This window comes from Cyprinodon variegatus, unplaced genomic scaffold, assembly GCF_000732505.1.
Source record: "Cyprinodon variegatus isolate N-32 unplaced genomic scaffold, C_variegatus-1.0 Scaffold71, whole genome shotgun sequence".
NCBI classification, from domain to species: Eukaryota; Metazoa; Chordata; class Actinopteri; order Cyprinodontiformes; family Cyprinodontidae; genus Cyprinodon; species Cyprinodon variegatus.
In genome coordinates, this window is record NW_015150524.1 from 934,600 (window position 1) to 960,021 (window position 25,422).

Sequence of the window (25,422 nt, forward strand, 5' to 3'; positions counted from 1 at the left end):
AATTCTTGTTGTTATTTTTTATCATTTACACATTTTAAATAAATCTTCCATGGTGCTTGGATGGCAGCTACAGAGTTTGGAAAGCTTGAGTGTGGCAGTGGTCAGCAGTACATGTTCGTTTAGAGGGTTAACACTTGATAGGTCTAAATGAATGAAAAAAATTGCAATAATGATAGAAATATAAAAATCTGGTCTTCAAAGGATAATTTATGGATTACACAACAGCTGAATGTTGACTGCCTATGGAATCACCTCTATATGAAACCATGAGTATACTGCAAATCTTTGACAGATTTGAGATCCAATTCAGACCTTTATAATGTCCAGTTTGTTTTGGTGGCATAGGGTGGATTTTGCCAGTTTAAATCAGCAACATGTAAAAAACACATTTTAAGTCAGAACTAATTTGTACCATTCCAGACTAGCACATGTTGGCTGAATAAATGCCCCAAATATCTTTTTTCCTTTTAGAAACTCAGTATCAAAGATGAAATAAATGTTTGTTTCACAAAATAAATCTCAAATGTCTTTGTAATTTTTTTTGTCCCAAAAACATCACTTGAAGTATTTCACTTTTTTGTCAGTTTTGTTTCATTTATTTTTACTTGAAATGTATATAAAGTGCTTTTCTACCTAACCTTTCCTTCATCCCTGCTTCCTGTTTTCCTTCTCTCCAAATCCAGGGGAATAGGCGTTGCTGTTTCCACCCATTTCCTTAAATATACATTTCAGCCTAACCTCCATCTCCATCTTCTCTCCCACTCATTTTAACTACCTTCTTTATCCCACCAGCTCAACCCAGAATCCCCCACCCCTTTGTGTTTTTATTTATTTATTTTAACTCTATAGACCCTTCATTGCTAAACACTTAATTTTCTATTGACATTTTGACACATTATAGGTTGTCGTACTTACATAAAATGAATAATTCTGATTATTTCCATGTCCAGCAAAAGGTCAGTGCAAAACCCGTCCCATGGACCTAGTGTTCATCATAGACAGCAGTCGTAGCGTTCGCCCCTCAGAGTTTGAGCAGGTGAAGGTGTTTCTGACAAAAGTCATTGACGGGCTGGACGTATCACCCTCCGCCACCCGGGTTGGAGTCGTCAACTACGCCAGCAGGGTCAAGAATGAGGTAAACATCAATTTCCAACAGATTGGTAACACTCTAGGATGCTATACAGTAGAATTTTATCTTTTATTATGTCCAAAATAATTGGACTTAAATTTTCCTTTTATATAAAAGACAAAAAATTGTAATTAATAAATAAATTAAGGCAGGGCAAATTTATTTGTATAGCACAATTCAGTACGTGGATAATTAAAAATGCTATACATGAACTAGATATTAAAATAGAAGAACTATAAAAGCAGATAAAAGCAAAAAAAACTTTTTTAAAGCAAAACAATTGGATCACTAACAGCATTGTTTTAGATTTAGTCATAGTCTTTAGGACAAAAACTCTTATAAGTCTTAGATGCATTTTAGTCATTACTGTATGTTATAGTTCTAGTCGGTTTTAGTCGACTAAAACATAAAAAGGTTTTAGTCTAGCTTTATTTACTTTAGTCACAGACAGACAAGCTAACAAAATGTACACTAAAGGAATGGTTTTAAACATACAAGGTTTCCTTTCAAAAGCAAACGCGTCCTGATTTACTATGAATTATGCAATACACACATATTAATGAACTCAGAAAAGAATTTCCTCCTTTGTCGCTCAAAGTAGATTTAAATTCACAGGGTTTTTTATTTAAAAAAATTACAGAGATAACCTACATGCCAATCCAGACCTAAGCTGAATGAATATGCTAACTAAAATGTTGAAATATTTAAAGGAAATAGATCACATTTAAATAGATAGAAACAAGAAAAATGAGAGAGAAATATTCACAGATCTATGTACCTTTTCATCTGTGATATAATTGAGAGATTCCTCTTGGTAGAAATTAAAGAAGGTTTTGCATCACCTCTTGTGAGCTGGAAGAAATAACATTTTGACAGTTAGACAAAGGGATTTTTTACGCTTTGCAGAGGATGATCAGCCACATAGTTTATTAAGTAGCGAGAGAGCCATTCTGCTGAGAGCAAACACTCAGAGTAGATACTGATACTACTTAGCTTGTTTAACAGATTAGGGCACAAGAATGTATTTTAAATGTCTGACGACCACCAGCTAAATTGTATTTAGTCTTGTCTCATTGTTGAAAGCTCAAACTTATGATTAATCATGTTCTAATCATCAAAGATCCATGTTTAGCTCATCAGTTTTCATTATCCTCATGAAAAAAGGAGCGTTGACAAAATCATTTCGGTATCGCTAAAGAGAAAGCAACACTTAAATCATAATCTTAAACTAATAATATCTCAGTTAGCAGTTTAACTTCAACTGTAAAAGGCAGTTCTGTAACAAATGGGTTTTTAATGTTGACTTCAAAGAACTCAGACTTTCAGTACTTTTACAGTCTTCAGGGAGTTTGTTTCAGATCAGTGGAGCATAGGAACTAAATGCTGCTTCTCCAAGTTTGGTTCTAGTTCTGGGTATACAGAGTAGGCTTGAACTAGAAGACCTGAGTGGTCTAGGAGGTTGATACACTGACAACAGATCTGTTATGTATTGAGGTGCCGATCCATTCAATGATTTGTAGACTAACAGAAGGATTTTAAAGTTGATTTTCTGAGCGACAGAGAGTCAGTGAAAGGACTTCAGAACCGGGCTGATGTGCTCTACTTTGGTAGTTGTATAGTTGTAATGTAAACACAGTCTTTTTTGCCCTCTTGATATTATATATTCAGGTGATTGGATTGATTTATTTGCTGGGCAGATCACAACAACAGTCTTTATCAGATTCATTTATCGTTTTGATTTTTAAAACATAAACATAAATTTCATAGCTTTTTATTTTACCTTTTCTTTTAACCAAGTCAGGATTGGTTAGGATTGGTTCATACAAATGAGACTTGGGAACGGAAAGGTTGACTTGGTGTAGCATTTCATTTAATCTGGAATTTTATTAAACTGTGAAAATCTATATTTCTGTCCTAAGGCTGGATTATCCTGTCCAGATTTTTTTTTTTTTTTTTTTAAACTAATCTAAATTTGTCCAGATTCAAAAAGTCTTGAGATATCTCTTTACCACAGAATACTCTAAAGGTTTGGGGAAATGTGTTTTATAATACTTATCAGAGCTTTTTCTCATTGTGGATCTGTAGGTCTCTTTGAAAACTCATCAGTCCAAAACTGCTCTGGTCAAGGCTGTGAGCAAAATTGACCCTCTTTCCACTGGAACGATGACCGGGTTGGCAATCCAGTATGCCCTAAACGTGGCCTTCAGTGAGAAGGAGGGAGCTCGGGTTAAATCCTCTGATGTCAGCAAGGTAGATTTCACAACATGTAAATGTAAAAACATCCAGTTCAGATGGTTCCCTAGTGCTTATGTAATCCTTTTTATAAAAATAATCTGCTCTTACAGGTTGCCATTATCGTGACAGATGGGCGTCCGCAGGACAACGTGAAAGAAGTCGCTCAGCGTGCTCGGGATGCAGGCATTGAGATCTTCGCCATCGGTGTGGGACGTGTGGACAAGCCCACCCTGAGGCAGATGGCCAGTGAACCTCTGGATGACCATGTGGATTATGTAGAGAGCTACAGCGTCATTGAGAAGCTCACCACGAAGTTTCAGGAGGCCTTCTGTGGTAAGACAGAGGAGCTACAAATGTTTGTAGTAAGAAGAGAGAGCATTAAAGAGACATTAGTCAAGGAAAAAGAAAAGAGAAGTAAGATAATCATTACCAATATATTCATCGCAGTGGAGAAGTTTCTGCTGGCACCCTTACACTGAGGGTTAGATGTCAGGACTGTCATCTTTTATTCCCATTATTGTGTCCTCTCGTTTGTCTTCTAATGTTCTAACCCATGATTCAAGAAATAGATAAGTTAAATGCATTCTTTCTTATAAATCTCTAAATTTCCTGTCCATGGGGACATTAGGGAAGAAACAATCGTTTGAAGGGTGATTTCCTCCTCTAACAACTCTCTCATAACCAAAGAAGGGAGACTGATCCATCTGTAATTATCCATTTATCAGTGACAATCGTTGAAACTGAATTAGTGATATCCTTTGGGGATCTCAGCCTGCAGTATTGTTGGTTTTCTGCTTCAAAGTCTGCAGGGGCCCATCTTATTGCAGATGTTCCTGTTTCTTTTTTTCTTTTTTTTAAGTGTTGTACTATGAAGTTATTACCAGTAATAGTTATAGATAGAGAAACATTGTCCCTCTAATGTCTCCTGGGTTGTCAAATGGTCCTCCTCTCAGTGGGAAGTGCCTGGAACTTTCCCCTCGGGCCCGAAGGCAATGTTCCAGGGGGCATCTGACAAAGATGTCCAAGCCACCTCAGTTGGCCCTGCTTGATGAAGAGGAAAGTGCCTCTCACAGATGCTTGTACAGAAACCGGTGGCCCCTAGTAAAGGGTCCTTTACTCCTGTAGCACCCCTTGAGAGCCTCAGAACACCTTTGGATGCCTTCCCCAGGTCCACAAAACCCATTTGGACTGGTTTGGCAAACTCCTAAGCACCCTCAAGCACCCTGCAGAGGGTGTAGAACTGGTCCGGTGTTTCACATCTGGGAGGAAAACAACACTGCTCCTCCTAAAGCTGAGCTTTGACTATCAGCTTTGACAATCTCAAGGTGGATCTCATCTGTCGCGTCACATTTATTTCAAAACGTCTGTGAGCAAAATAAACATACTTGCATGTATGTTAAACTACATAAATGACAGCTCGTCATCCATAAATGAAGACGTTGGCTGGAGGCGGGACAGTGGCGGAGGCTTCTCCAATGTTTGTGGTACATGGGGTAAGTGGTAGGTGTCAGTCAAAAGGCTTCCTAACACTACTTCCGGTGGAATTGTGTCTGCAAGGCCCAATCAGGAGGAGGCTTACAGAAGAGGTTTGTCGCAGCCCAACCTGTGAAAACACATTGTCCTTTGCGCAAGGAGAAAATAACTCCGAGGGCAAAGACGCTTTAGAGAGTGCAGTCATCCTCGAGCGTGAGTGCTGGATAGAAACTCATGCGTGCAGCGAGATCCCAAGCATGATCTCAATCTTGCCTGGGTGGAGCCTGTGACAGCATGTGGCGTAGAAAAGCAGTGGATTATTTATTTCATATAGAGGCTAAAAATCCACAGTGCTGTAGTAACACTTCCCTACCGCTTATCCATTCTACATGCATGTTTAAATTAACTCTTTGCCCAAACTTGATTATGTAACAAACAATATAGGAGAAGAACAAAAGGAAAATCACTTTTGATAACAAAACATTTTTTTCAATCTAAGTTAAGTGCACCAAATGGGAGCAAATCTGAAATCAAAATATGGTGCAATAAAAGCTCTCTAATAAAACAATACTAAATTGAAATAAGTGCTTGCAGGATAAGTGTAGCATCTTGTTAGGATATCCATAGCAAAGTAGCCTGCTGTCGTTTGCAGTAAAGCTACTATTGACTGCTCATGCACACCTGTCAGTACCTTGCTTTACTAAAAGCCAAAAAGCTATTATATCTTTCAACTGCAGGTCAACTGTAGGTCACAGTGGATCATTAAAATGCTTGCAGAATTTCAAACTGACATAGTTATTTCTACCTGCTAACCCTGACCAACCACTCCCTGTGTGTGTGTGTGTGTGTGTGTGTGTGTGTGTGTGTGTGTGTGTGTGTGTTTTGCACCTTTTCATATGGTGTTCTGTGCACATTTGTTCTGTGTGCACAGAAGAACCACAAGACCTGTGTGCCACTGGGGATCATGACTGTCAGCAGGTATGCATAAGCACCAAAGCATCATACAAGTGTGGTTGCAAAGATGGCTTTACCCTAATGGATGACGGTCGCAGTTGCAGTGGTGAGTGTGTGTGTGTCTATTTAAACTTGTTTGTGCAAACTTACAAAGTGTGCTTTTTGTTTAAGATCCTCCACTCTGTGTATTTTCTGTTATCGACAGCTTGCAGCAATTCTGCAATAGACCTTGTATTTGTAATCGATGGCTCAAAAAGCGTGCGTCCTGAGAACTTTGAACTGGTCAAGAAATGGATCAACCAGATCATTGACAAACTGGATGTCTCTGAAAAAAATACTCATGTTGGTCTTGTGCAGTACTCTAGTACTGTCAAAAGTGTAAGTTTTATTTTTAAGCTCAGTTTTTCCACAACATGCCTTTTATTTCCCACTTACCAATGCTTCTATTGAAAAACAGGAGTTTCCCCTCGGCCGATACAACAACAAGAAAGACCTCAAAGATGCCGTGAAGAGAATGGAATACATGGAGAGGGGGACCATGACAGGTTTGGCTATTTATCACATTGTAAATCACGACTTCACCGTACTTCAGGGTGCCCGGCCTGGTGTGCAAAAGATTGCCATCGTCTTCACTGACGGACGGAGCCAGGACTATATTGGAGATGCAGCTAAAAAGGCAAAGCAGTTTGGTAAGAGTGATGATAATCAGTTCTAAACAATTTTGAAAGGTAAAGGTGCATGATAATTTTGGAAGGTGTGCGTGCATCGCAGGTTTGAAGATGTATGCTGTTGGAGTGGGCAATGCCTTGGAGAGTGAGCTGAAACAGATTGCCTCTGAGCCTGTTGAAGAGCACTATTTCTACACAGCTGACTTTAAGGCTATGAGCCAAATTGCCAAGAAGCTAAATATAAACGTCTGTGATGGTTAGTAGTTTTCAATATAGGCAATCTTTAAAAATACTAATATTACTGTACATGAAAAAACTAACCTTGTGCTTTAATCCCATTATAGACCCTTGTGAGTGTGACAGTCTTGTTAAGTTCCAGAAGAAAGTAGACGATGCCCTACAAGCACTAAACAAAAAATATATCCTTTATGGTGAATGACAAACTATATTCTACGAGGAATGAGGGGATTTTTTTAATAGAGAGGCACCAAGAAATTGACTGTGTAATCTTATATTTAGTCATTTTCTATTAGTGAATTCACAATCCTCAGAGATGAGGTTACTGGGGAAAGAGGACTCAAAGTTTACTGTTTTCATTTTGGGGTCAGATATTTGAAATCGAAGTCTGATGAAGATCAGGGGTGTAAGACACTAATTAAAAGACACTGTATTGCCATGATGATAAATGTTATCTGTGCAATCAAGCTGCATGGAATAGAGAGTAACAAAAACAAGACTTTACACAGAAATCAATAAGGCTGAACACATTATAGAAAACTTGCTTTTTTATTCTTTTAGGGTTTCCACATCTTTGTGTCAGGAACCATAGAAGATTAAGCAGCTTTTAGGAAGCCTTTATCGTTAGCCAAGGATTGTAAGTATTTAGGTATTACAGTTGAGGACTGTTTTTAAAAGGAGCTCAGTTGATTCTAAAGACAGTTTACAATGTGAACTCCATAACCTTGTCTTTGTTTTAAAATTGTTTAGTTAAACTCTTTATTCGGGTTTAAAGAAAAAAAAAATACCCTTACACTAGACTTGACTAAAATCTGTATCAAAATGTTAAGCTGTGCAAAAACCTAAAAACGAACATATGGGCTGCAGTTTTCATTGGTGCATCTCTAACAAAGTCAAATGTGTGTTTTATTGTCTCTATTTGCCTGTTTCTGCCCTTGACAAAATCTCACTAGAGGGTATGGCGAAGAGGATTGCCCTGCTGGAGAACAAAATTGTTTGAAGACTCCCAAGCAACTGATCTCTGTGGATCTCCACACAACCTGTTGCATTCAGCAAAATAATCGAGTGTTTATGAATACACACTTGTGCTTGTACCCTGAACTCTCCAGATCATTCAAAGCAAATCCTGCCTCCAACTCTACTGCAGATCGTTCTCCAACTTTCCTGGGACACAAACTTCCAATTACCATGGAAAGCATGCCTTTATATGTGCAAGCTCTCTGTAGGTTGATCTTCAAAGCCAGCCTGTGTGTTAATAAAAGTCTTCCCTCATAGGGAAACAGTGATGGTTAACTAAAGGGTTTATTTTTCTTGCTCACTGCCAGTAATGATGTATGCCAAATCAAATGATGCAAACTCATCGTTTTCACTTCTCTGTTTTTATTTTCACTGTCATTCTCACTTCTAACTGCATCTATTTTCTTTTAAGGTGGTTTTGAGAAATATACAGCCAAATTAATGTGAGATTAACGTCTGACAGTAAGAATATACCAATGATGTTTATTTTGCTAAATAAAGGAGGTTTGTAAAGTTAAAGTTGTCGACTAATCCTGTGTGGGAATGAAGATACATTAAACACAAAAAACAAAAATACACAGTTGAAAGTAGTTTCAGATGACTTAATAAAAAGCTGTTTGAGTATACATCACATTGCTACTGAGGTTTCAAAAATGTGTAGTGGGCTCACAAGGACTGAAAGGGCTGCCTGTCTTGAATGTAGTATGTCTTGAATTTTCTGAAGCAGCATAGTTTAGTTGGACTGTCAATTTGGATAATAATCTTTAAGCCATAAAGTGATTATCAGGAGGCAATGATCTGTAAGAAAAACAAAACAGAAGCCGTAGCTAATTTACCCTCATTTGAAAGATTTGCAAATCTCTGGTATGGAAATGCAGTTGTGAAAGAAGAAATGAAAAATTCAGAGTAGAGAGGAACAGAAACCAGCAAGAAACAAAAAATAATGTGAGGCAGCATTTTAATGATTTTTTAAAATGATAAAATGCTGATTGATCCTCAGAAAAGAGGTTTTTAAAAATCACAAATTACCTGACTAAATGACAATAATAACATAGTTTGCATGTTCTCCCTGTGCATGCGTAGGTTCTCTCCATGTCTCAGGTAGGGTCCTTTCTGAATGGAGTGTATATGTTCATGTGCATGTGTGGGTTCTTTGACTTAATCTCAGCCCAAAAGCATGCTTCTCAGGATTTAGAGAAAACAGTCATTGACAGTCTCTTGGCTCTTGCAGGTAAAATTGGATTCTTTGGCCCCACATCTGCCAAATCCTTTAAGAAATTCTCCCCATTTTATTGTCTCCAAGCTGATGGTTTGGCCTCCACTGTTTACAGTTCTGGCACATTTAAAGCAGACAGCTTTTTTGCTCTTGCCATTGGATAATCATGACAGTTGGAATAATTCAAAGTGAATTCCATTAGCTGCCACATTTACACACTAAAGTTGAGTTTTTCTTGCAAAATTCAGGCTTGGTTTTGGCTATGCCAGTTAGGCTTGTATAGCATTGTCGATTAACATGGAAATTCAAAGTATTCAATTCAAAAATAGAAAACCTGATCTCAAAACACTTAAAAGCCTTGCAGAAAAAAATTTAAATGAAAAAATTGTTAGAACTATAAATTTACAGTCATTTTTACTATTTTTCAAGGCTGCACTTTTAAAAGAGGGAATTGTCCAATGAGCTGTTTCCAAACGAAATGTCTTTTTGTTTTACACTTGTGTAAACAAAATGACAAATAAAATCTGTCTAAGTCTAAGAAAAAAAAGGAAATGGAGAATTATTCATTAATAATTATTAATTATTTTTCTTAGGCCTGTCCCGAGCCAATATTGATATCGGAGATCAGTTTTATAAGCAACTCATAGAAACATTTTTGTATTTCTCCTTTTGTTTAAAGTTTATATAACATTTTGATGAATGAAAAAATGGGTCATTTGTTCTCATACCTGATGCTGTTAAGCACTGTTCTCTGATTGAGAAATGTCACACTAAATAATAAGTCATAAAGGTATATATTACTCGTACTGATATCGTATCGAGTCAATATTGGTATCTGTCAATACTTATCGTTCCATGCATGTTTTTTTTAGATAAACTAAAAAAATAAGATGATGTTGTTAATAATAATAATGTATTGATTCTTTTCTTCATTTCCAGGAAGAAGGCATTGAAGTACCTGGAGCCTTGGCCTCTGGTCCCAGTGCTTTCATTCCCGCAAAAGAGGCATTAAGCTCTGGTCATTTTAGACTAAAATCATAGTAATTTGTCACTTTTACAAAAATGACACAATACATACTTTTAAGTTTGTCAGCCTTGAGAAAACATTAAATTTAATTGACATTTGTAATTTAAATACAAGTGACAAATATTTACTTCCAAAACCAGAGTGTAAAAGTGAAAGCAAAGTCACTTAACCAAAAGATAACACATCAGGAGGCAATTCAAACACATAAAAGACGCCTTATCTTAAATAAAAAAATTTTTTTGCATTTTTTATAGATAACCTAAAAAATAAGATAATAATACTAATAATAATCATAATAATAATAATAATAATAATAATAATAATAATAATAATAATAATAATAATAATAATAATAATAATAATAGTAATAATAATAAAATATGAACTGGAGCGGCATTCTTAATTTTTATTTATTTATTATTTTTTTTTTGCGGCAATTTTTTTATGTATTTATTTTATTTATTTATTTATTATTTTTTTGCTGCAACTTTTTTTGAAAGTTTCCGTAACATTATGGTGACGTCACACTTTTGGCTCCCTAGCAGGAACAGGCAGGATTAACTCGACTCTTTTTGTTTGATAATTATTCATAGTCATATGTTTTGATGGGTGATTCATTTTCATCGAAAGCGTGGTCTCCTCGTTTTTTATGAACACGTATTTCTCTTTCTAAGCGCTGTTTGCATCACCTGCTAGCAGATATCCTACAAGCTAACTAGCTAACCGGAAAGTCAGGTAGCCTGGGAGAGAGAGAGGGGGGGTGGGCTCCATGGTTCTGGCTGTTCTCCGGTTCATTCATCACACTGTCAGTTTGTGTAGCTGTTGATCTCTGGTTGAATTTAAAACATCTGACGGATGCTCGAGTATTTCACGGCGAATTAAACTAATGTTTCATTCAAACCATCTCAGACGGCTACCGTTACTGTAGGCTGGGCTAGCTTAGTTGTATTCAGGGAGTACAGGTAACCTCAGCTCTGGTTCACCGGGTGCTACCGGGACATGGCCAGCAGCTCCGCACCCGGCTTCGCTTTCCAGGCTAATGGAAGCGAAAACCCGAGTCAGGCACCGGACACTGGAGGCTCATCTCGTTACCGCTCTGATTCGGAATCCGAAATATATCCGACGGCGAAGAGCTTATCTCGGCTATGCAGCAGGGATAGAGATGAGAGGGCCGCGGCCCTGGAGGAGCTGAGCCAGAAGGTTCTGGTCTGTTTAGGACTGGATCGACCCGGTTCTGCTCGGCTGAGTAAACAAACGCTTCTTCATCTGCTTCGGCTCTCTAGATCTTGCCCGCTTCAGGAGGTTCGTATGAGAGCAAGCGAGCTTCTTTGCACCGCACAGGTAATGTTGATATTAATAAAAAAAACATCTTTATTTGCTTCATATTGAGGCGACGGGCTTAGATTATGTAGCTTTTCTGTAAATAAGAATGTTGGACTTTTATTGTTTTGATCCTGTAATCTTTAACAATCAAAACAATCATCATATATCAGCTGGAGATGGTTCTGATTACCAGCAGACTGTAGGTTATTTCATCAGACACTGTGGTGAAGGTGATGCAAGCTCCTGCTGCTGTGAGCACAAACAGCAGGCTGGACACGCCCCCTCCTGGTGTCCTGATAAACATCCAGCATGCAGGCACACCCCCCCAGTCCTGAAACAGCCCTCTAGTCACTGTAGACCTCGGTGCATTTTTACATGTTGTTGGAAACGAAAAGGAACTTGATTTGAAGCATTTATCTCTCATGTTCAGATGTCGGTGAGTTTTATTTTTATGCGGATTGTCTGGCTTTTTATTTATTTATTTTTTTAAACTCCTTGTTATGAAACCTGTCTCCAATTATAGTATGGCTGCTGCAGTCTTGTGGTTTTAGGTTTCATAGTTATTTTTACTAAAATATGACCTAAGCTGAAAATATACAAGATGTTTATGATTAGCAGTAAATGCAAAGTGGTCTGGTCATGTAGTAAAACTAGCAATCTGACCCTATTTACTTTCCAGTCTACTAAAATGGATGAATTTCGTTTATTATTTATCAAAAAAAGCAAATGATGCTTGGATCAGTTGGGAGAATTCTAAATGTATTGATTCTTTTCTTCATTTCCAGGAAGAAGGCATTGAAGTACCTCGAGCCTTGGCCTCTGGTCCCAGTGCTTTCATTCCTGCAAAAGAGGTATTAAGCTCTGGGCATTTTAGATATCTAAAATATTATACACACTTTTAAGTTTGTCAGCCTTGTGAAAACATTTGTTTTTTTCTATATATGATTTACCTTAGTTTTGCCGCTTTTCTTTCTAGCACAGGTACTGCAGTAGATAAGGCAATTTAAAGGCAACACACAAAACATCAAACACCTAAGGTCTACAAAGCAAAAAAGATGCAATTTAGGTTTGATTAAGGTATTAAGGTATAAACCAACAGAACATGACGGAATAACAAGAACGTGCAAATTCATGCATGCAAAGATAAGCTAATAAATAAATATATAAAGAGCAAAAACATGTTTTTAATCGATGCAGTTATAAACCAAGACTTTTGGTACTTTTTAACAAATACAAATCCGATTTTTCCGTGTTTGATCTGCCGACCAGCAATCAGAGCGGATTCACAGAAACCTAGCTGTCTGATTACATTCAGTTGTTTCTAGACAGGTGTATTTAAATATTTTAAGAGTACAAGCACTTATAGTTTTGGTTTGAATTATGATCCATTAATTGTGCTGATGTGGCAGAAAAAGGCACAGTTTAACCTTTGTTTTTCTTTTTAGACTTAGACAAGTTTTATTTTATCATTTTGTATAAACAAGTGTATACAAAAAGAAATTTCATTTAAAACAGCTCTCGACAATTTATTTTTTAAAGTGCAGCCTTAAAGAACAGTAATAAATACATACAAAAATAGTAATATAAATATATGAATATATATTTATAGTTCTAACATAAATTTATTTATTTTTTTTAAATGTTTTTTTTACCATCCATGTCTTGGCATTGTTTAGATTCAGTCGGATTGGCAGCGGCCTCTTTGATTAATGATCAACACATGAACGAACAGGTATAGGACTCAGCAGGCACAGAAACAGTGAGGCCTTTTCTGATGCAACTCTGCAGGATGAGCTGCATTAAGGAGTAGAAGATGCAATGCTAGAGTCATGTTGCCAAAGCTTAAATGCTAAGCTTAAATTAAATGTGACTCATGAAGATTTTCCACAGCAGAAAGGATTATGCGTGTTTTTGGTTCAATATATTTTCCTAATGAAATTTTTAAGATGAAATATTAAAGTCTTTAATAAAGTATTGGAAGAAAATGTTACATTTTAAATGCCTTTTAAACTGGAACCTCTTTTTGTGTTTTTCTTCATTTCAGATGTTTACAGAGGGGCCAAACCAGGACATGCTCATTGAGTCTTTTCTTTCACTGGGTCGGGTGGACCATCTCGCCATGGTCATGGCCCTCCACCCGTCCTATCTTAGCTGCTTCCTCAGGACCCAGCATGCTTTGTTTGAACTGGACGGTCCTTTGCCACGTGACTGGAGACATTACATTTCCATAATGGTAAGAAAATCTCTTTAAATGACTTGTTTGTTTATATTTAGAGTGAGATGCAAAGGCTTTTTAAAATGTCCTTGACTCGCTTGCAATCACCTGAATTTACAACACCTATAGTTAAGAAAACAAAACAGTCAGTTGTGTTGTCACTTGGATAAGCCAGTCTGTTTAGCTCTAACAAAGATCACGTAGTTTTCATTGTAAAGTATTATTTCAAAATCATCTCTTCTGAGTGCTTTATTTTCAGTGGAATCGTGAGCTTACTCAGTATAAAAAATAATAAAGAACTATAGAGCTGTATCTAAATATTTTTGCGGCAATTAGCATATTTCCCTGATGAGCTATAACTTAGTTATATGCTACATTTGTTTCCTTTTATGCTGCAGGTTTGGCGTGATTTGCTGTGTATATTTCAGACTAAACTATTTTACTGTTCGGTACCATAATTACTGGCACAAAAAATGTGAAAAGACATTGACCTCAAAATTGTTTGCTAAGAAAATTTCAAACTCGATATTGACATTCAGGATTATATTATATTTATTTATGTGGAAAAACACACCTTTATTAAACTTATCATGGAACATGCTTTCTCAACAGTCATAGTTTCCATGGTTGTTTGAGATATTATTATGTCATAATAACCTAAAAATCTAAAATTAACAATAGAAAATATGCAAACAACATTTATATTATATTTAGTATAGATACCATTCCAATTTAGTGTTGTATCCAAATAAACTTTTTAAGTATCAATACTTTTCAGAGTATCAATTATTTGAAAACCCTATTGTCTGCTGCATTTCACCATCTATGTTCTGGTGGAAGTTTTTATATTAGTGCTCAGAGTTTAGATGTGGACGAGTTCAGGCAAGGAGCTTTTTCTTCCTGGTGCCAATTCTGAACTTTTACAGATCAACACATATGTAAAGCAGATAAATCTGCTGTACATGAAAGACATGTGTTTTTTTTTTCTCCCAATTCTTTCCCTGTTGGTTCCATTCAAGCATCAATAAATATGAATCAGAGTAAAAGATAATCTTGTGTGATGTTTATTGTTGTGATGTGATTATCGATTCTTATAGGGAATTTTAGTTTTTTACATTTAAAGTTGTGATTTAATTTAAATTGACGACTGTTGTATTATAAAACTATTGTATTATTTCCTAAAAAGCCAGTGGAAATTGGCTCTTTCCATTCTTTCCATAAACATGTATCAACTTGTTGCCAACATAATCATTTAACCTGCTGTTGCACTTAACTTTAGAAATGTGATCCTGCTTTATCCATTACATACCTGATATTTGCTGGAATAAACACCTCTTTTTTTTCAATGGAAAGGCTGCTGTGTTTATTTTTAGTCTGATTTCCTGGGACCTTCCTTGTGTCTTTCAGGCTGCAGCCCGGCACCACTGTTCATACATGGTGCAGCAGCATAGCATGGCTTTCCTGGAAGCTGGAGGGGAGGAGAGCTGGCTCAGCGGCCTCGAGCACGCCCCCACTAAACTCCGCGGCCTCCAAACCCTCAACAAGCTGCTGGCACACCGACCCTGGCTCATCACGCAACAGCATATCCAGGTCAGACGCATCAGAAGCTCGCCCACTCAATCACTCACTGTCTCAAGTCAAGTTTTTTGCCGTATTTTGTTGGTAACAGTTGATAGTAAATTTTTTACTTGCATCCAAGCTCACTGACTCACTCTCCAACTTCAGCTTGAAGAAGATGGTGATTCATTCCCCTTACTGCGCTAATTCAGTCTAAAGCTGTTGCAAACATGTTTTTAATGACTTGATCCTCTGGTGTGATGCACTTGATTCTGGGATTTAGGCAGCTTTATCGGTCCTAAATTACCAACATTTCTTGAGCAGTCTGTCAACTCAGAGTTATTTTTATGGAAAATATAACACATGCTTTCAACTGATGATCAACTACATTTTTAAACAAAACTGCAAAATCATTTAGATTAAAAGAGGTTGTATAGTACCATGTGAACTATTTACTCAAAGAGAAATTTTAGAAAACCTATTAACACTTGTTTACTGTATTTATTACAGGCTTTTTTCTGTAAGGAAGCAACAGTGAATTTTAAGGTTAGCATAGATTAAAAAACCCTCAGAATTCTACCTAAAATTTTGCAAACTTTTCTTAAAAAATGCAACTTCCAAGTAAAAATTCTCACTATTGTTTACACTATTGTTAACTGCTGACCATACAAGCTGCACCAAGGAATATAACTGTCCAATTTTTGTTCTTTAAAATCGTACTGTAGAACAGTTTTAAAATGTCTCTGAGTATAATGGTACCCTCAAAACATATGTTAGGGTGATGCATGTCATGAAAGCTTTGAGGTCCACTAAACTAAAGCGGCACCCAATACTGTTTTCCATGATTTACACTGTAGTGTTTTTTTAAACCTGGTCCTAAAGGCTCACTGCTCTTCATTTTTTAGATGTTTACCAGCTTTCATGCTCCTGATATGAACTGATAGTAGATTAATGAAAGTTATTTATGTAATTATGGGTCTATGAATCCTGGATGACTGTCAGAGGGTGGTGCTGAAAGCACTGAATGTTCCCTTTGCACATGAGCAGTTCGAGTAATAATACCAACATAGTCGCACCTGTGACACCCTGGATGACCAGTCAGAAGCTGTATGCTGGTGGCGTCCAGGGCTCTGTTCCTACAGAATCTCGTAGATGCATTGATCCAGAGAGCCTGAGAATCTCTGGCGATCATCCGGGATTCATACAACCGTAGTTACATACGTAACTTTCGTTTTATTTCATTCCCACTGACCGCCAGAGGACGGTGCTGAAAACTCGGAATGACTTAAACCACCCATGTCACCAGGAATGCAGAACATATAAATCACTCAGAGGGCTCCGTTGAACCTGGCCCAGGGGATGTGGGCTGTCACGTTGACGCTGTAGAACCTGATGGATGTTCTGGGTGAAGCCCATGATGCTGCACCACATATGGCCTCCATCTTAACCTGCCTTGTAGCAGCCCTGGAAACAGAGATGTTCCTGGTAGAGTGGGCCTTCACATCGACCGGCATCGGGTGGCGTCCTACACTGTAGGCATGTTAGATGAAATCCATGATCCAGTGGGAGAGACTTTGTTTAGAAAGAGGACAGCCTCGCTTTGATACTCCATAGCACAAAAAAACCTAGTTTGAGTGTCTTACAGTTGTAGTGGCGGCGATGTAAGCCTTAAGCACCCGTACAGGGTACAACTCAGACCCCTCCTCAGTGGTACTAGACTGTAGTTGAAACCAAACTTAACGATTGTTTGCAATGTGAATGGGGCAACACCTTGGACACAAATTAAGTGTTGGGCCACAAGGTAACAGCAGAACAATTTAGATCCCATCAGAGACATGAGGGACTGACAGAAAGAGCAGATAGCTCACCAACCCTAAAAACTAAAACAATTGCTAACAAAAAGGCAGTCTTATATGAGAGGCACTTGAGGTCAGTTTGCACCTAGGGCTCGATAGGGGAAGAGCTCCAACCTTAAGGGTGGAAGTAGAACAACCGTTATCATGTAGAGACTGGAGAGACTACAGAACAGCGGGTACTGGGCAGGAAACTTAGTCCTTATTGCTGGCAAAGTACCACTTAGAAAATAGATGGCATCTGTTGTTGTATTGCTCTCAAGTCGAGGGTGGCCTAGCACTCAATATGGTGCCCCTGACAGAGTCTGAACAGTCACTTAGTCTATCTACAGCTGGAGACATTGAGGGTTGGGGTGCCAGCTGAGGCAGCAGATTCATGCCGGAAGATGCCATGGGACCCTATGGGTCATCAGCGCAAATGCCTGCAATGCTGCGTCACCTAATGCTACTTCCGCAGCAGGAAGCTGGCCAGCAAGACCGCATTGTATGTCTTACCTACCAAGTTTGTGGGCGCCGAACTTTAGAGCGCAGGGCCTTATGGGGTGACAATGGCAACAGAAGGTCCAACTGCTGGCATACAGTCAAGGCAAGTGTCCTACCATTGGTGACAGATGTGAAAATGTTCTCGGGTCCCACCAACAAGAATGCAACTCCAGTGATGGAGGGACAGAAAAGGGAGTAGGATCACCAACGAACAGCTTACATACCTTGCAAGTCCTCTTCAAGATTAACCTGTTGGAGCCCTAGGAGGGTGAAATTACCACAGCTCTAGTCAGTAGGGGACAAGGCGTCCAGCAACAGGGAACTGAGGAAAGTTTGGTCAAAAAAGCTCAAAAGCTGATGTCCTCAAATTTGGACTCCTTAAATATTAATTAATTAGTTGGCTGATGCGTAGCATAAATCTTCCCCTTTATTCATTGAGGGAATAGATAAATGTCCATATTCTACGACGCATTGTTGCTATCATTCTCAAAATAAAGAAATAGGTTTGTTTAAAAGATTGGCCTATTTTTTTGCTGTGCATCATATTTTTTTTAAAAGAAGGAACGTTTTTAGCATGCTTATCTAAAACTTTATCCCTTCAATCTTTGCAGGAGTTGGTGTGCGCCGGAGCAGAGCCGCGCTGGTCGCTCGCTGAGCTGATCCACGCTGTCATCCTGATGGCTCACACTCACTCTCTCTGCTCCTTTGTGTGGGGTTGCGGATTAAACCCAGAACCGGACCACATTGGGGGTCACACCTTCTGCCCTCCGTCGCCCAGTCACATTCCTCACAGCCCGGCTCATGAGGACGGCAGGCAGGAGGTGAGTCACGGTAATTCCCTCCAGCAGTCATGCAGGTCTCAGATGTCACTAGAAACACCGGTTCCACAAGAGCAACACACATTGCTTCAGTGTAGATAAACAACAGAGTGCTTTGATGTTCTGCAGCTGGCGGATGGAGCAGTGGAGGTGGAGGTACTGATGAAGAGAATGGTTGAGCTCCAGCAGCAGGAAGAGGAGTGCACACAGGAGGAGATGGTTACTCGATTTGAAAGGGAGAGGAGCGAGAGCATACCGACAGGTAGAAATCTGACTTTTTTTATTTTTACTGCCAGTCACTATTTTGGTTCCCCGACTCAACTTCTTGAACTGTGCTTGTGTAGCGGTGGTGAGGGGAGCTCCACCTGAGCTGGTGCTGAATCTAGTCGAGGAACCTGAGTTCAGATATGAGGACTTTGCCCCCAGAGGAGAGCAGTCACCACCCATCATGAGAGCACAGGTAGCTCATCGTTTTTATGTTTAGATGATTACTGAAATTTAGATACTAATATAAAAAAAAAAGCCTGATTTCATTCATGGTCTCTTGTTTTTATCTCAAATTTTTTTCCTGTGATGTTCTTGATCTTCAGGACTATTCGTGGGAGGACCACGGCTTCTCTCTGGTCCAGAGACTGCTCCCAGACATGGGCCAGTTCCTGGATGAGGAATTCCAGGTATTTGCACAATTCATCTATTAAATCCAAATGAATGAAACATCTCAGAAGGAAGAAGACACCTTATAAGATCTGCTTAAGGACTTGATTTTATAAACAGATGAAAAACAAAAATAAAAAAAGTTTGCTTATTCATTAAAATAATAATTTCAACAGAGCTGTAAAAGAAAAGTGTTTCTTTTGTTTGTGCATATGGCAGTACTTGCTAGTTCCTTCTTTTTCAGATATCCGTATTAAAGTTGCTAAATTGACAATAAAAAATCTTTCATTTCTTGTTTCAGGGAGTTTTACCAGGATTTGTTTGGTATTTGGCTGCAACACTTACCCAAAAAAAGATAGAAGCATCCAAAGTTATTAACTGTTGCCAGGATACTCTGTTATATAAACAGTCAGATTGAAGATTTTCCTTCTGCAGTTTGGATATTGTTTGCTGTAGTTTCTCCTACCTGGCTGGAACGGCGATGCAGGAGATTTCTTTATTGTTCTAATGTGATTCTTTCGGTAACAGACTAAAGCAGTTATCCCTATCAATTTTTTTAAAATGTGTCAAATCAAAAACTAACTTCTGTATATTTTTAAACTTTTATTGAGAGCAAAAAGCACTTCATCATTTTTAAGAGAACAGAATAAAATGAGGTAGATATGCTCCTAAAATCACAGGCTGGGTAGATAAAACATTGGTAAGAGCTGCTCACATCCACAGCTCAGGTTGGACTCTATAAAGAGAAAAAATCTTTAGTAGCATTCCCATATATCTGTTTTTTTTTATTAAATTATGGTAAAAAGAAAACCATACAAGGTTTAGTGTGTTGTGCCCTCTATTTAGCTCATGGAAAACCGCAAAAAACAGACAAACAGGAAGACTGTCATCTGCTCAGATGAGACAATCACTAAAGTTAGTGATACTTCTCTTTAGCAGTAACCAGAAAACTGTTTGGAGTTCATAGAAAGATGATTGAAACGAAACAGAGGAAATTCTTTCAAATATTTTGCAACCACCAAAGAAAAGCAAAACAAAAATTTACAACAAAATATAACCACAGAATTCGTGATAAAAATATAAGGAACTACAGCCTTTATTTGGATCTATCAGGTCACGTTATTAATGAGGCTGACCGCTCTGTATCTGGTGAAAACTAGTAATCACCATAAAGAGGGTGGCCTGGGTTAGCAAGGACAGCTAAGTCCTCCTCGTCTCTTATCCTGTAGAGCTGCAGAGGTTAAAATACTTCCTATAGTTTTGCTGCACATCTTTATTGCTATTAAGTCTCTTACAGGTTTTTAGTTTTTTTCAAAAGGCTGAAACTTTGGACTGTAGCTGAGCCCTTCCAGCAGAGGAATGTGGGCGGAATACAAATGAATGAATGAAAACCATTTTCAGACATAATTATCATTGTATTTTACGACAAAGAGACATGCACTGTTTTGAGCTGGTTTATCACAGAAAGATCCCATTTTAAAAATACGTTTGGTTTGTCATAGTTAGGCTGAAATAGTTATAACCTGTAAAATGAAAAAGAATGGTGTCGATATCGTTGCAGGGAACTATATATCGTTTACTTCCATATTTGCAGAAGTTTTTTATGTAAAAGCATCATTTTGAAATCATCTCAGTAGAATCAAGATTGCCCAATTATTCCTTGAAAATGTGGTGATGGAGGATGAAAAGGAAATAACATTTAATTATTATGCAACTCTGCAGGTTGTGAGCAACTTGACCTATCACAGGATGGCGATGCATGAAGGTGTCGACACATATACTCTGAGGAAAGCTCTGTGGAACTACATCCACTGCCTCTACGGCATACGGTTAGTGTCGGTTTGACCTCCACCTCCACCATATTCCCACTCTATCTATAACTTGTTTGTTTTTCTGCATCTACAGTTACGATGATTACGACTATGGCAGTGTGAATGTGTTACTGGAGCGCTCGCTGAAGGTTTTTGTCAAAACCGTGGCCTGCCACCCTGAGCAGACCACCGCACACATTTACCATGACTTCTGGAGGCACTTCAGACACTCCGAAAAGGTGAAGACACACGTCCAACCTGACCTCTGTCGTCACAAATCACTTGACATTTCGGCTTCTCTCTGGTATCTTCTTAACAAAGAATGAATCCCTGGCATTTCATGCGCTGCCTTCTTTTCCCTCTTTTAAATGTCATCAGAAAACGAAGCTTTACAGACAGTAGGTAAAAATATTTCACCCTTTTACCCAAAGGTAAATGACATGGCATTTTGTTTTCTTTTTTTCCTCACAGGTTCATGCCAACCTAATAGTGATGGAAGCTCGACTACAGGCTGCCCTGCTCTATACTTTACGAGCCATTACGTACTACATGAGATGACTCCTTTGCACACCGTCTTGCAGATGCTGAGCCAGCTGTGATGGATAAATTATACTCATACACTACGGTGAATGTTTGTGAATTCATGTCGTATCTTTCAGTGTTAAGGTTATTTTGTTTGATGCTGCTTTGCCACGTGGATGCATTTAAATGTTACCTCTTTTGCACTGAATACATCAGGATTTAAATCCCCTATGGAGCCTTGAGCGTTCTGATTCTTCTTGCACATGATTTTTAAGATTAGATACTGCATACCTGGTAATGCCAGGTCAGTTTGTTATCAAGGCCGGTTGGTAAATCATTGTTTGTCTGCAGTACTACAAGGCTAAGCTGCAACAAGAGTATCTTGTATTTTTTTAAGCAATAAAATTTACTTTGTACATAATCACATGTTTCTTTCTTTCATTTTCTTTCAAATGTCCTTAAAAGTCTGGAAACTTTTATCATTCTCCGTGTCTAATTATGGTTCAGCCATTTATCTTTTTGGTTTAACTGTTGACAGGAAACTGACGGATAAATGCACAGTCGATCAAAGATCATTCAACAGCTTTATATAATTCAGTAATTCAAAACAGCATTTGATTTAGAGGCCTTAGAAAGGCCAACATGTACCAGAGTTTTCTCTTTAGTTTGCATTTTACAAGTTTCTATTAAAATATACTGCGTAGAAATACGAATGCAGTACTTGTACAATCCCTTTTTTCATGAGCTGAACTCAAAACTAAGACTTTGCGGTGACACTTAAGGCCTGTTCTTCTCCAATACAGGTGTGTACCATAAAATTAGAATATGAATTTTGTTTTCTTTTTTAGGTACTTCCATTCAAAATGTGTGTAATAAATTCATTCACTATACACAGGCTGATGTATTTCAAGTGTAAATTTAGAGCAATTCAAAAAACTTATTTTTCAGAAATGATGGCTGACTGAAAAGTATGATTGTGAACGAGCATGCAAAGCACTAAATATCTGTTGTGGCTCCTTTTGCCTGGATTACAGCAGAAATGCTCAGTGGCATGTTGTCAGTCTCCCCCCCCCCCCAACTTTTATTGTCATTACACTGTCATAAGTACAAAGCGAGGAAATGAAATCTGCATATAACCCATCCCCTTGGGGAGCAGTGGGCTGCCATTGTGCGGCGCCGGGGGAGCAGAGTGGGGTTAAGAGCATGTTCAGGGACCCAGAGTGGTAGTCTGTGGGAGTGGGGCTCAAACTCACAACCGCAGGATTCCAAGCTCTATGCCCTAACCACTAGGCCACCACTCCTATGTGCACTGTCTGTGGCACTGGGCATTTGGCATATTGCATTTTCCTTTCTAAAGAAGCTGTGTTTGCTTGCCGAGAGCAGTGATGCCAAGGTCCTTAAACCAATTACTGATGCCACTGGTACTGTGCAGGTGTTAAGTGCTGTTGGGGAAATGAAATCTGTATCTCCATAAAGTAAGTTTGCTGCAGGGAGAATGAAGTGCTCTAAAACTTCCTGGTAGACGGCTGCATTGACCTTGGACCTTGGAAACATGATGGACCAACACCATCAAATGACACACCTCTCCAAACCAGCTCTGATGGTGGGAACTTCACACTGGACATCAAGAAACATGGATTCTGGGACTTTCTTTCTACAGATTCTGTGACCTTAATTTGTGATCACTCAGGCAACTGCAGCCCATTTAGTCTTTAGCCCAGACTTGATGTTTCTGACACAAGGAATGCAACAGCTGAAACCCATGTCTCGATTACATCAGTGAGTGGTGGTTCTTGAATCAGACCCCTGCTGCTGCTCACTCTTTGTGAATCTACCCCTCATTTTTAAATGTGTTTTGTTTCACAGACCTCTCCAGGGTGCTTTTATCCTTAAAGCTTGTACCATTTTTTTCCTGCCAGATCCTTTCCTTTCCTTCACCTGTCTATTAATGTGCTTGAACACAGCTCTGTGAACAGCCAGCCTCTTTAACAATGACCTTTTGTGTCTCGCCCTCCTTGTATTAGGTGTCATTGGTCATCTTTTGGACAACTGTTTGGTCAATGGTCTTCCCCATGATTGTGTAGCCTACAAACTACACTGAGAGTCAATCTAGTTGGCTGTAAAAGGTTGGATAATGCAAATGGTTAATGGCCGACATGCCCGATTTAAAGTATTCCACTTATACTGAATGGATAACGTGGGGTGAGTCTGCTGGCCATGCTAGAGCTGGAAAGTTCTTAGCTCCCAGGAGCTGAGAACAAATCCTTGCAACATAGGGTTGTTTATCACCATGCTGCAACATGAGGTGACGACTTTAGATCAGGTGTCTGCAATCTTTACACCCCAAAGAGCCATTTTCCCCCGGTCTGGCTAAGTAAAGTCTAGAGCTGCAAATATATCATATTTTAATAAAACACAACTTATTTTTGTTAAATACCCTCTATAGGAATTTTGTTACCATTTTAAACAACCAACAGTTGTTTAAAATATGTTTAAAATATGTAACTTTAAAATTATATAAAAACTGAACCAAACATATACGTATGTAAGATATGATTTGATGAAAAAAAGACAAGCGCACATCCTTAAAAATATTTCTATTTATTGTCATTCTGTAGTGAAAATTCAATCAAATATTGTTCATAAAACCCTACTAAAGCTTCTAAGATTGGTTTTTGTCATTATACTACATTACCTGGTTCTTCATATAATTTCAGGCCGCTGTTAAGAGCCATTGTAGAGGTTCCAAAGAGCCATTTGCGGCTGCAGAGCTGTAGGTTGCAGACCCGTGCTTTAGAATAAAAACACAACAATGGATCTCAGAATCTCATTGCAGTATCTGTGAGCTTTCCTAATGCAATCATTTGACTGGCATCCATTGTCCATAACAAACATCTGCACATACCATGACTCCACCTACAACATGAGCTAAGATTGATGTAGTTTAATGACAGCAGTTGAACTGCAGACTCTGAAAGGCAAATGAAAGCATCAGATGATTTTCCCTGAGACTGTTTATGATAAATTATTTAAAACTTATTTGTCTAATCTTGGAGGTAAAGATGTTAGATGTTGGTCTGTCGTTGTGAGGCCAGTTGGATGTACCACCAAATTCTCTGACTTTTGGTAGAGAAATTAGCTATCAATTCCAGGCGGACCTTCCTCTTGTCATGATGCAAATTTGTGTTTATTATGCTATATAGGATGAATAAACTAAGCAGGGTTGAAAAAAAATGTGTCTGGAAAATATTAGGATCTTTATCCATTGCTACAGATTATTACAAAAAAGTATTTTACCTCTTCATTATTATATGCTGTGACACTCTAACACCACAAGGTGGCAGCAAAGATCCTTCCACATGCTGATATAGCGGATTTCTGTGAACCAGATGTTCAATTGTAAATGTATACTGTATGTGTATCTAGAGTTATCAATGACCAATTTTGCCATAATGGAATTGACTCAATGGGACAAGAGACAAAAACGTATGCTATTCTAAAGTAGGTAGTTTTAGATAAGAATAATTTTATAAAAGTCAATAATTTGTGCATGTTTTTTTTTTAACGCGGATGTAACACATTTCATTCAATCTCCTTCCTGTCTTTTGCTGTAGGTCAAAAGTGTCGCATCTGAGCTCCAACAGATCAACCAGACATTAAGGCTGATTCTGCATGGATGTCAATTAAAAGGTGTGATATCGATAGAAAATAATCACATACATTCCTTGGTAAGTTTACACTTTGACATAAATTAGATCACTCTGAGTTTATCTATTTGAAAATAGCCGATACAATGCCGTCATTCTTGAGCAATTCCGGTGTTAATTACTTCAGGCATTACGACTTTCCTTAATTGTTATTTTAGTTGCGCAGTTTCGCTCCTGGATGGTAGATAACGGTTTCGTTAGAAATTGTATTTAAGGTTTTTGTTTCCGCTCATTTAAGTGTTCGCGGACCCGTGGCACGCGCATCGCCCTGTGGGCTGGTCCGCTCTTAGCGCGCGCTCCCTTCTTCTCTCACTTAGTTCTGTTCTCTGAAGCAGCGCGCGACTTTTCTCCTCGCGCCCCTGAGGTGTCCAGCCGCACACACTCGGATTCACAGCGTCCGCTCCTGTCTCTGGTATGTACAGATTAAGTTCATTTAAGAACTTATTTCTCTTTGTAGGTATTATAAACTTTACAGCAGACCAGGTTTATTTTTTGCCATGTATATATATATATATATCTATAT

General features: G+C 38.4%; 3 protein-coding genes across 8 annotated transcripts in view; all 3 read left to right on the plus strand.

Moving 5' to 3' along the window:
- The window catches only part of matn1 (matrilin 1, cartilage matrix protein), a 9,120-nt gene extending 1,371 nt beyond the window's left edge, over nt 1–7,749 (plus strand). Inside the window, exons 2-10 of the mRNA XM_015372351.1 lie at nt 951–1,135; nt 3,215–3,379; nt 3,475–3,697; nt 5,769–5,897; nt 5,997–6,169; nt 6,249–6,480; nt 6,563–6,715; nt 6,804–6,878; nt 7,647–7,749. Of these exons, the coding sequence (XP_015227837.1) occupies nt 951–1,135; nt 3,215–3,379; nt 3,475–3,697; nt 5,769–5,897; nt 5,997–6,169; nt 6,249–6,480; nt 6,563–6,715; nt 6,804–6,878; nt 7,647–7,696 (1,385 nt within the window). The 3' untranslated portion in view covers nt 7,697–7,749. The remainder of the gene's footprint in view (nt 1–950; nt 1,136–3,214; nt 3,380–3,474; nt 3,698–5,768; nt 5,898–5,996; nt 6,170–6,248; nt 6,481–6,562; nt 6,716–6,803; nt 6,879–7,646) is intronic.
- A 2,122-nt stretch (nt 7,750–9,871) lies between these two features.
- Nucleotides 9,872–21,607, plus strand: LOC107083298 (sestrin-2-like). Of its 3 annotated transcripts, none has more exons than XM_015372415.1 (11): nt 10,956–11,297; nt 12,065–12,130; nt 13,324–13,512; nt 14,902–15,084; nt 17,999–18,208; nt 18,335–18,467; nt 18,550–18,665; nt 18,796–18,879; nt 20,582–20,688; nt 20,765–20,909; nt 21,142–21,607. In XM_015372415.1, the coding sequence occupies exons 1-11, from the start codon at nt 10,956–10,958 to the stop codon at nt 21,226–21,228; spliced, it is 1,662 nt and encodes a 553-aa protein (XP_015227901.1). In that variant the 3' UTR covers nt 21,229–21,607. The 3 variants fall into 3 exon arrangements, with proteins under 3 accessions (XP_015227903.1, XP_015227901.1, XP_015227902.1); XM_015372416.1 differs by lacking the exon at nt 10,956–11,297 and adding an exon at nt 11,346–11,715; XM_015372417.1 differs by lacking the exons at nt 10,956–11,297; nt 12,065–12,130 and adding an exon at nt 9,872–9,934.
- A 3,199-nt stretch (nt 21,608–24,806) lies between these two features.
- The window catches only part of LOC107083280 (proto-oncogene tyrosine-protein kinase Yrk-like), a 24,893-nt gene continuing 24,277 nt past the window's right edge, over nt 24,807–25,422 (plus strand). For 2 of the 4 annotated variants that reach the window (XM_015372381.1, XM_015372376.1), the window contains exons 1-2: nt 24,902–24,920; nt 25,235–25,311. The gene's annotated coding sequence lies outside the window, so the exon portion shown is untranslated. Of the gene's footprint in view, nt 24,921–25,231; nt 25,312–25,422 lie in introns of those variants that run through there. The other 2 variants (XM_015372378.1, XM_015372377.1) reach the window with 2 other exon arrangements.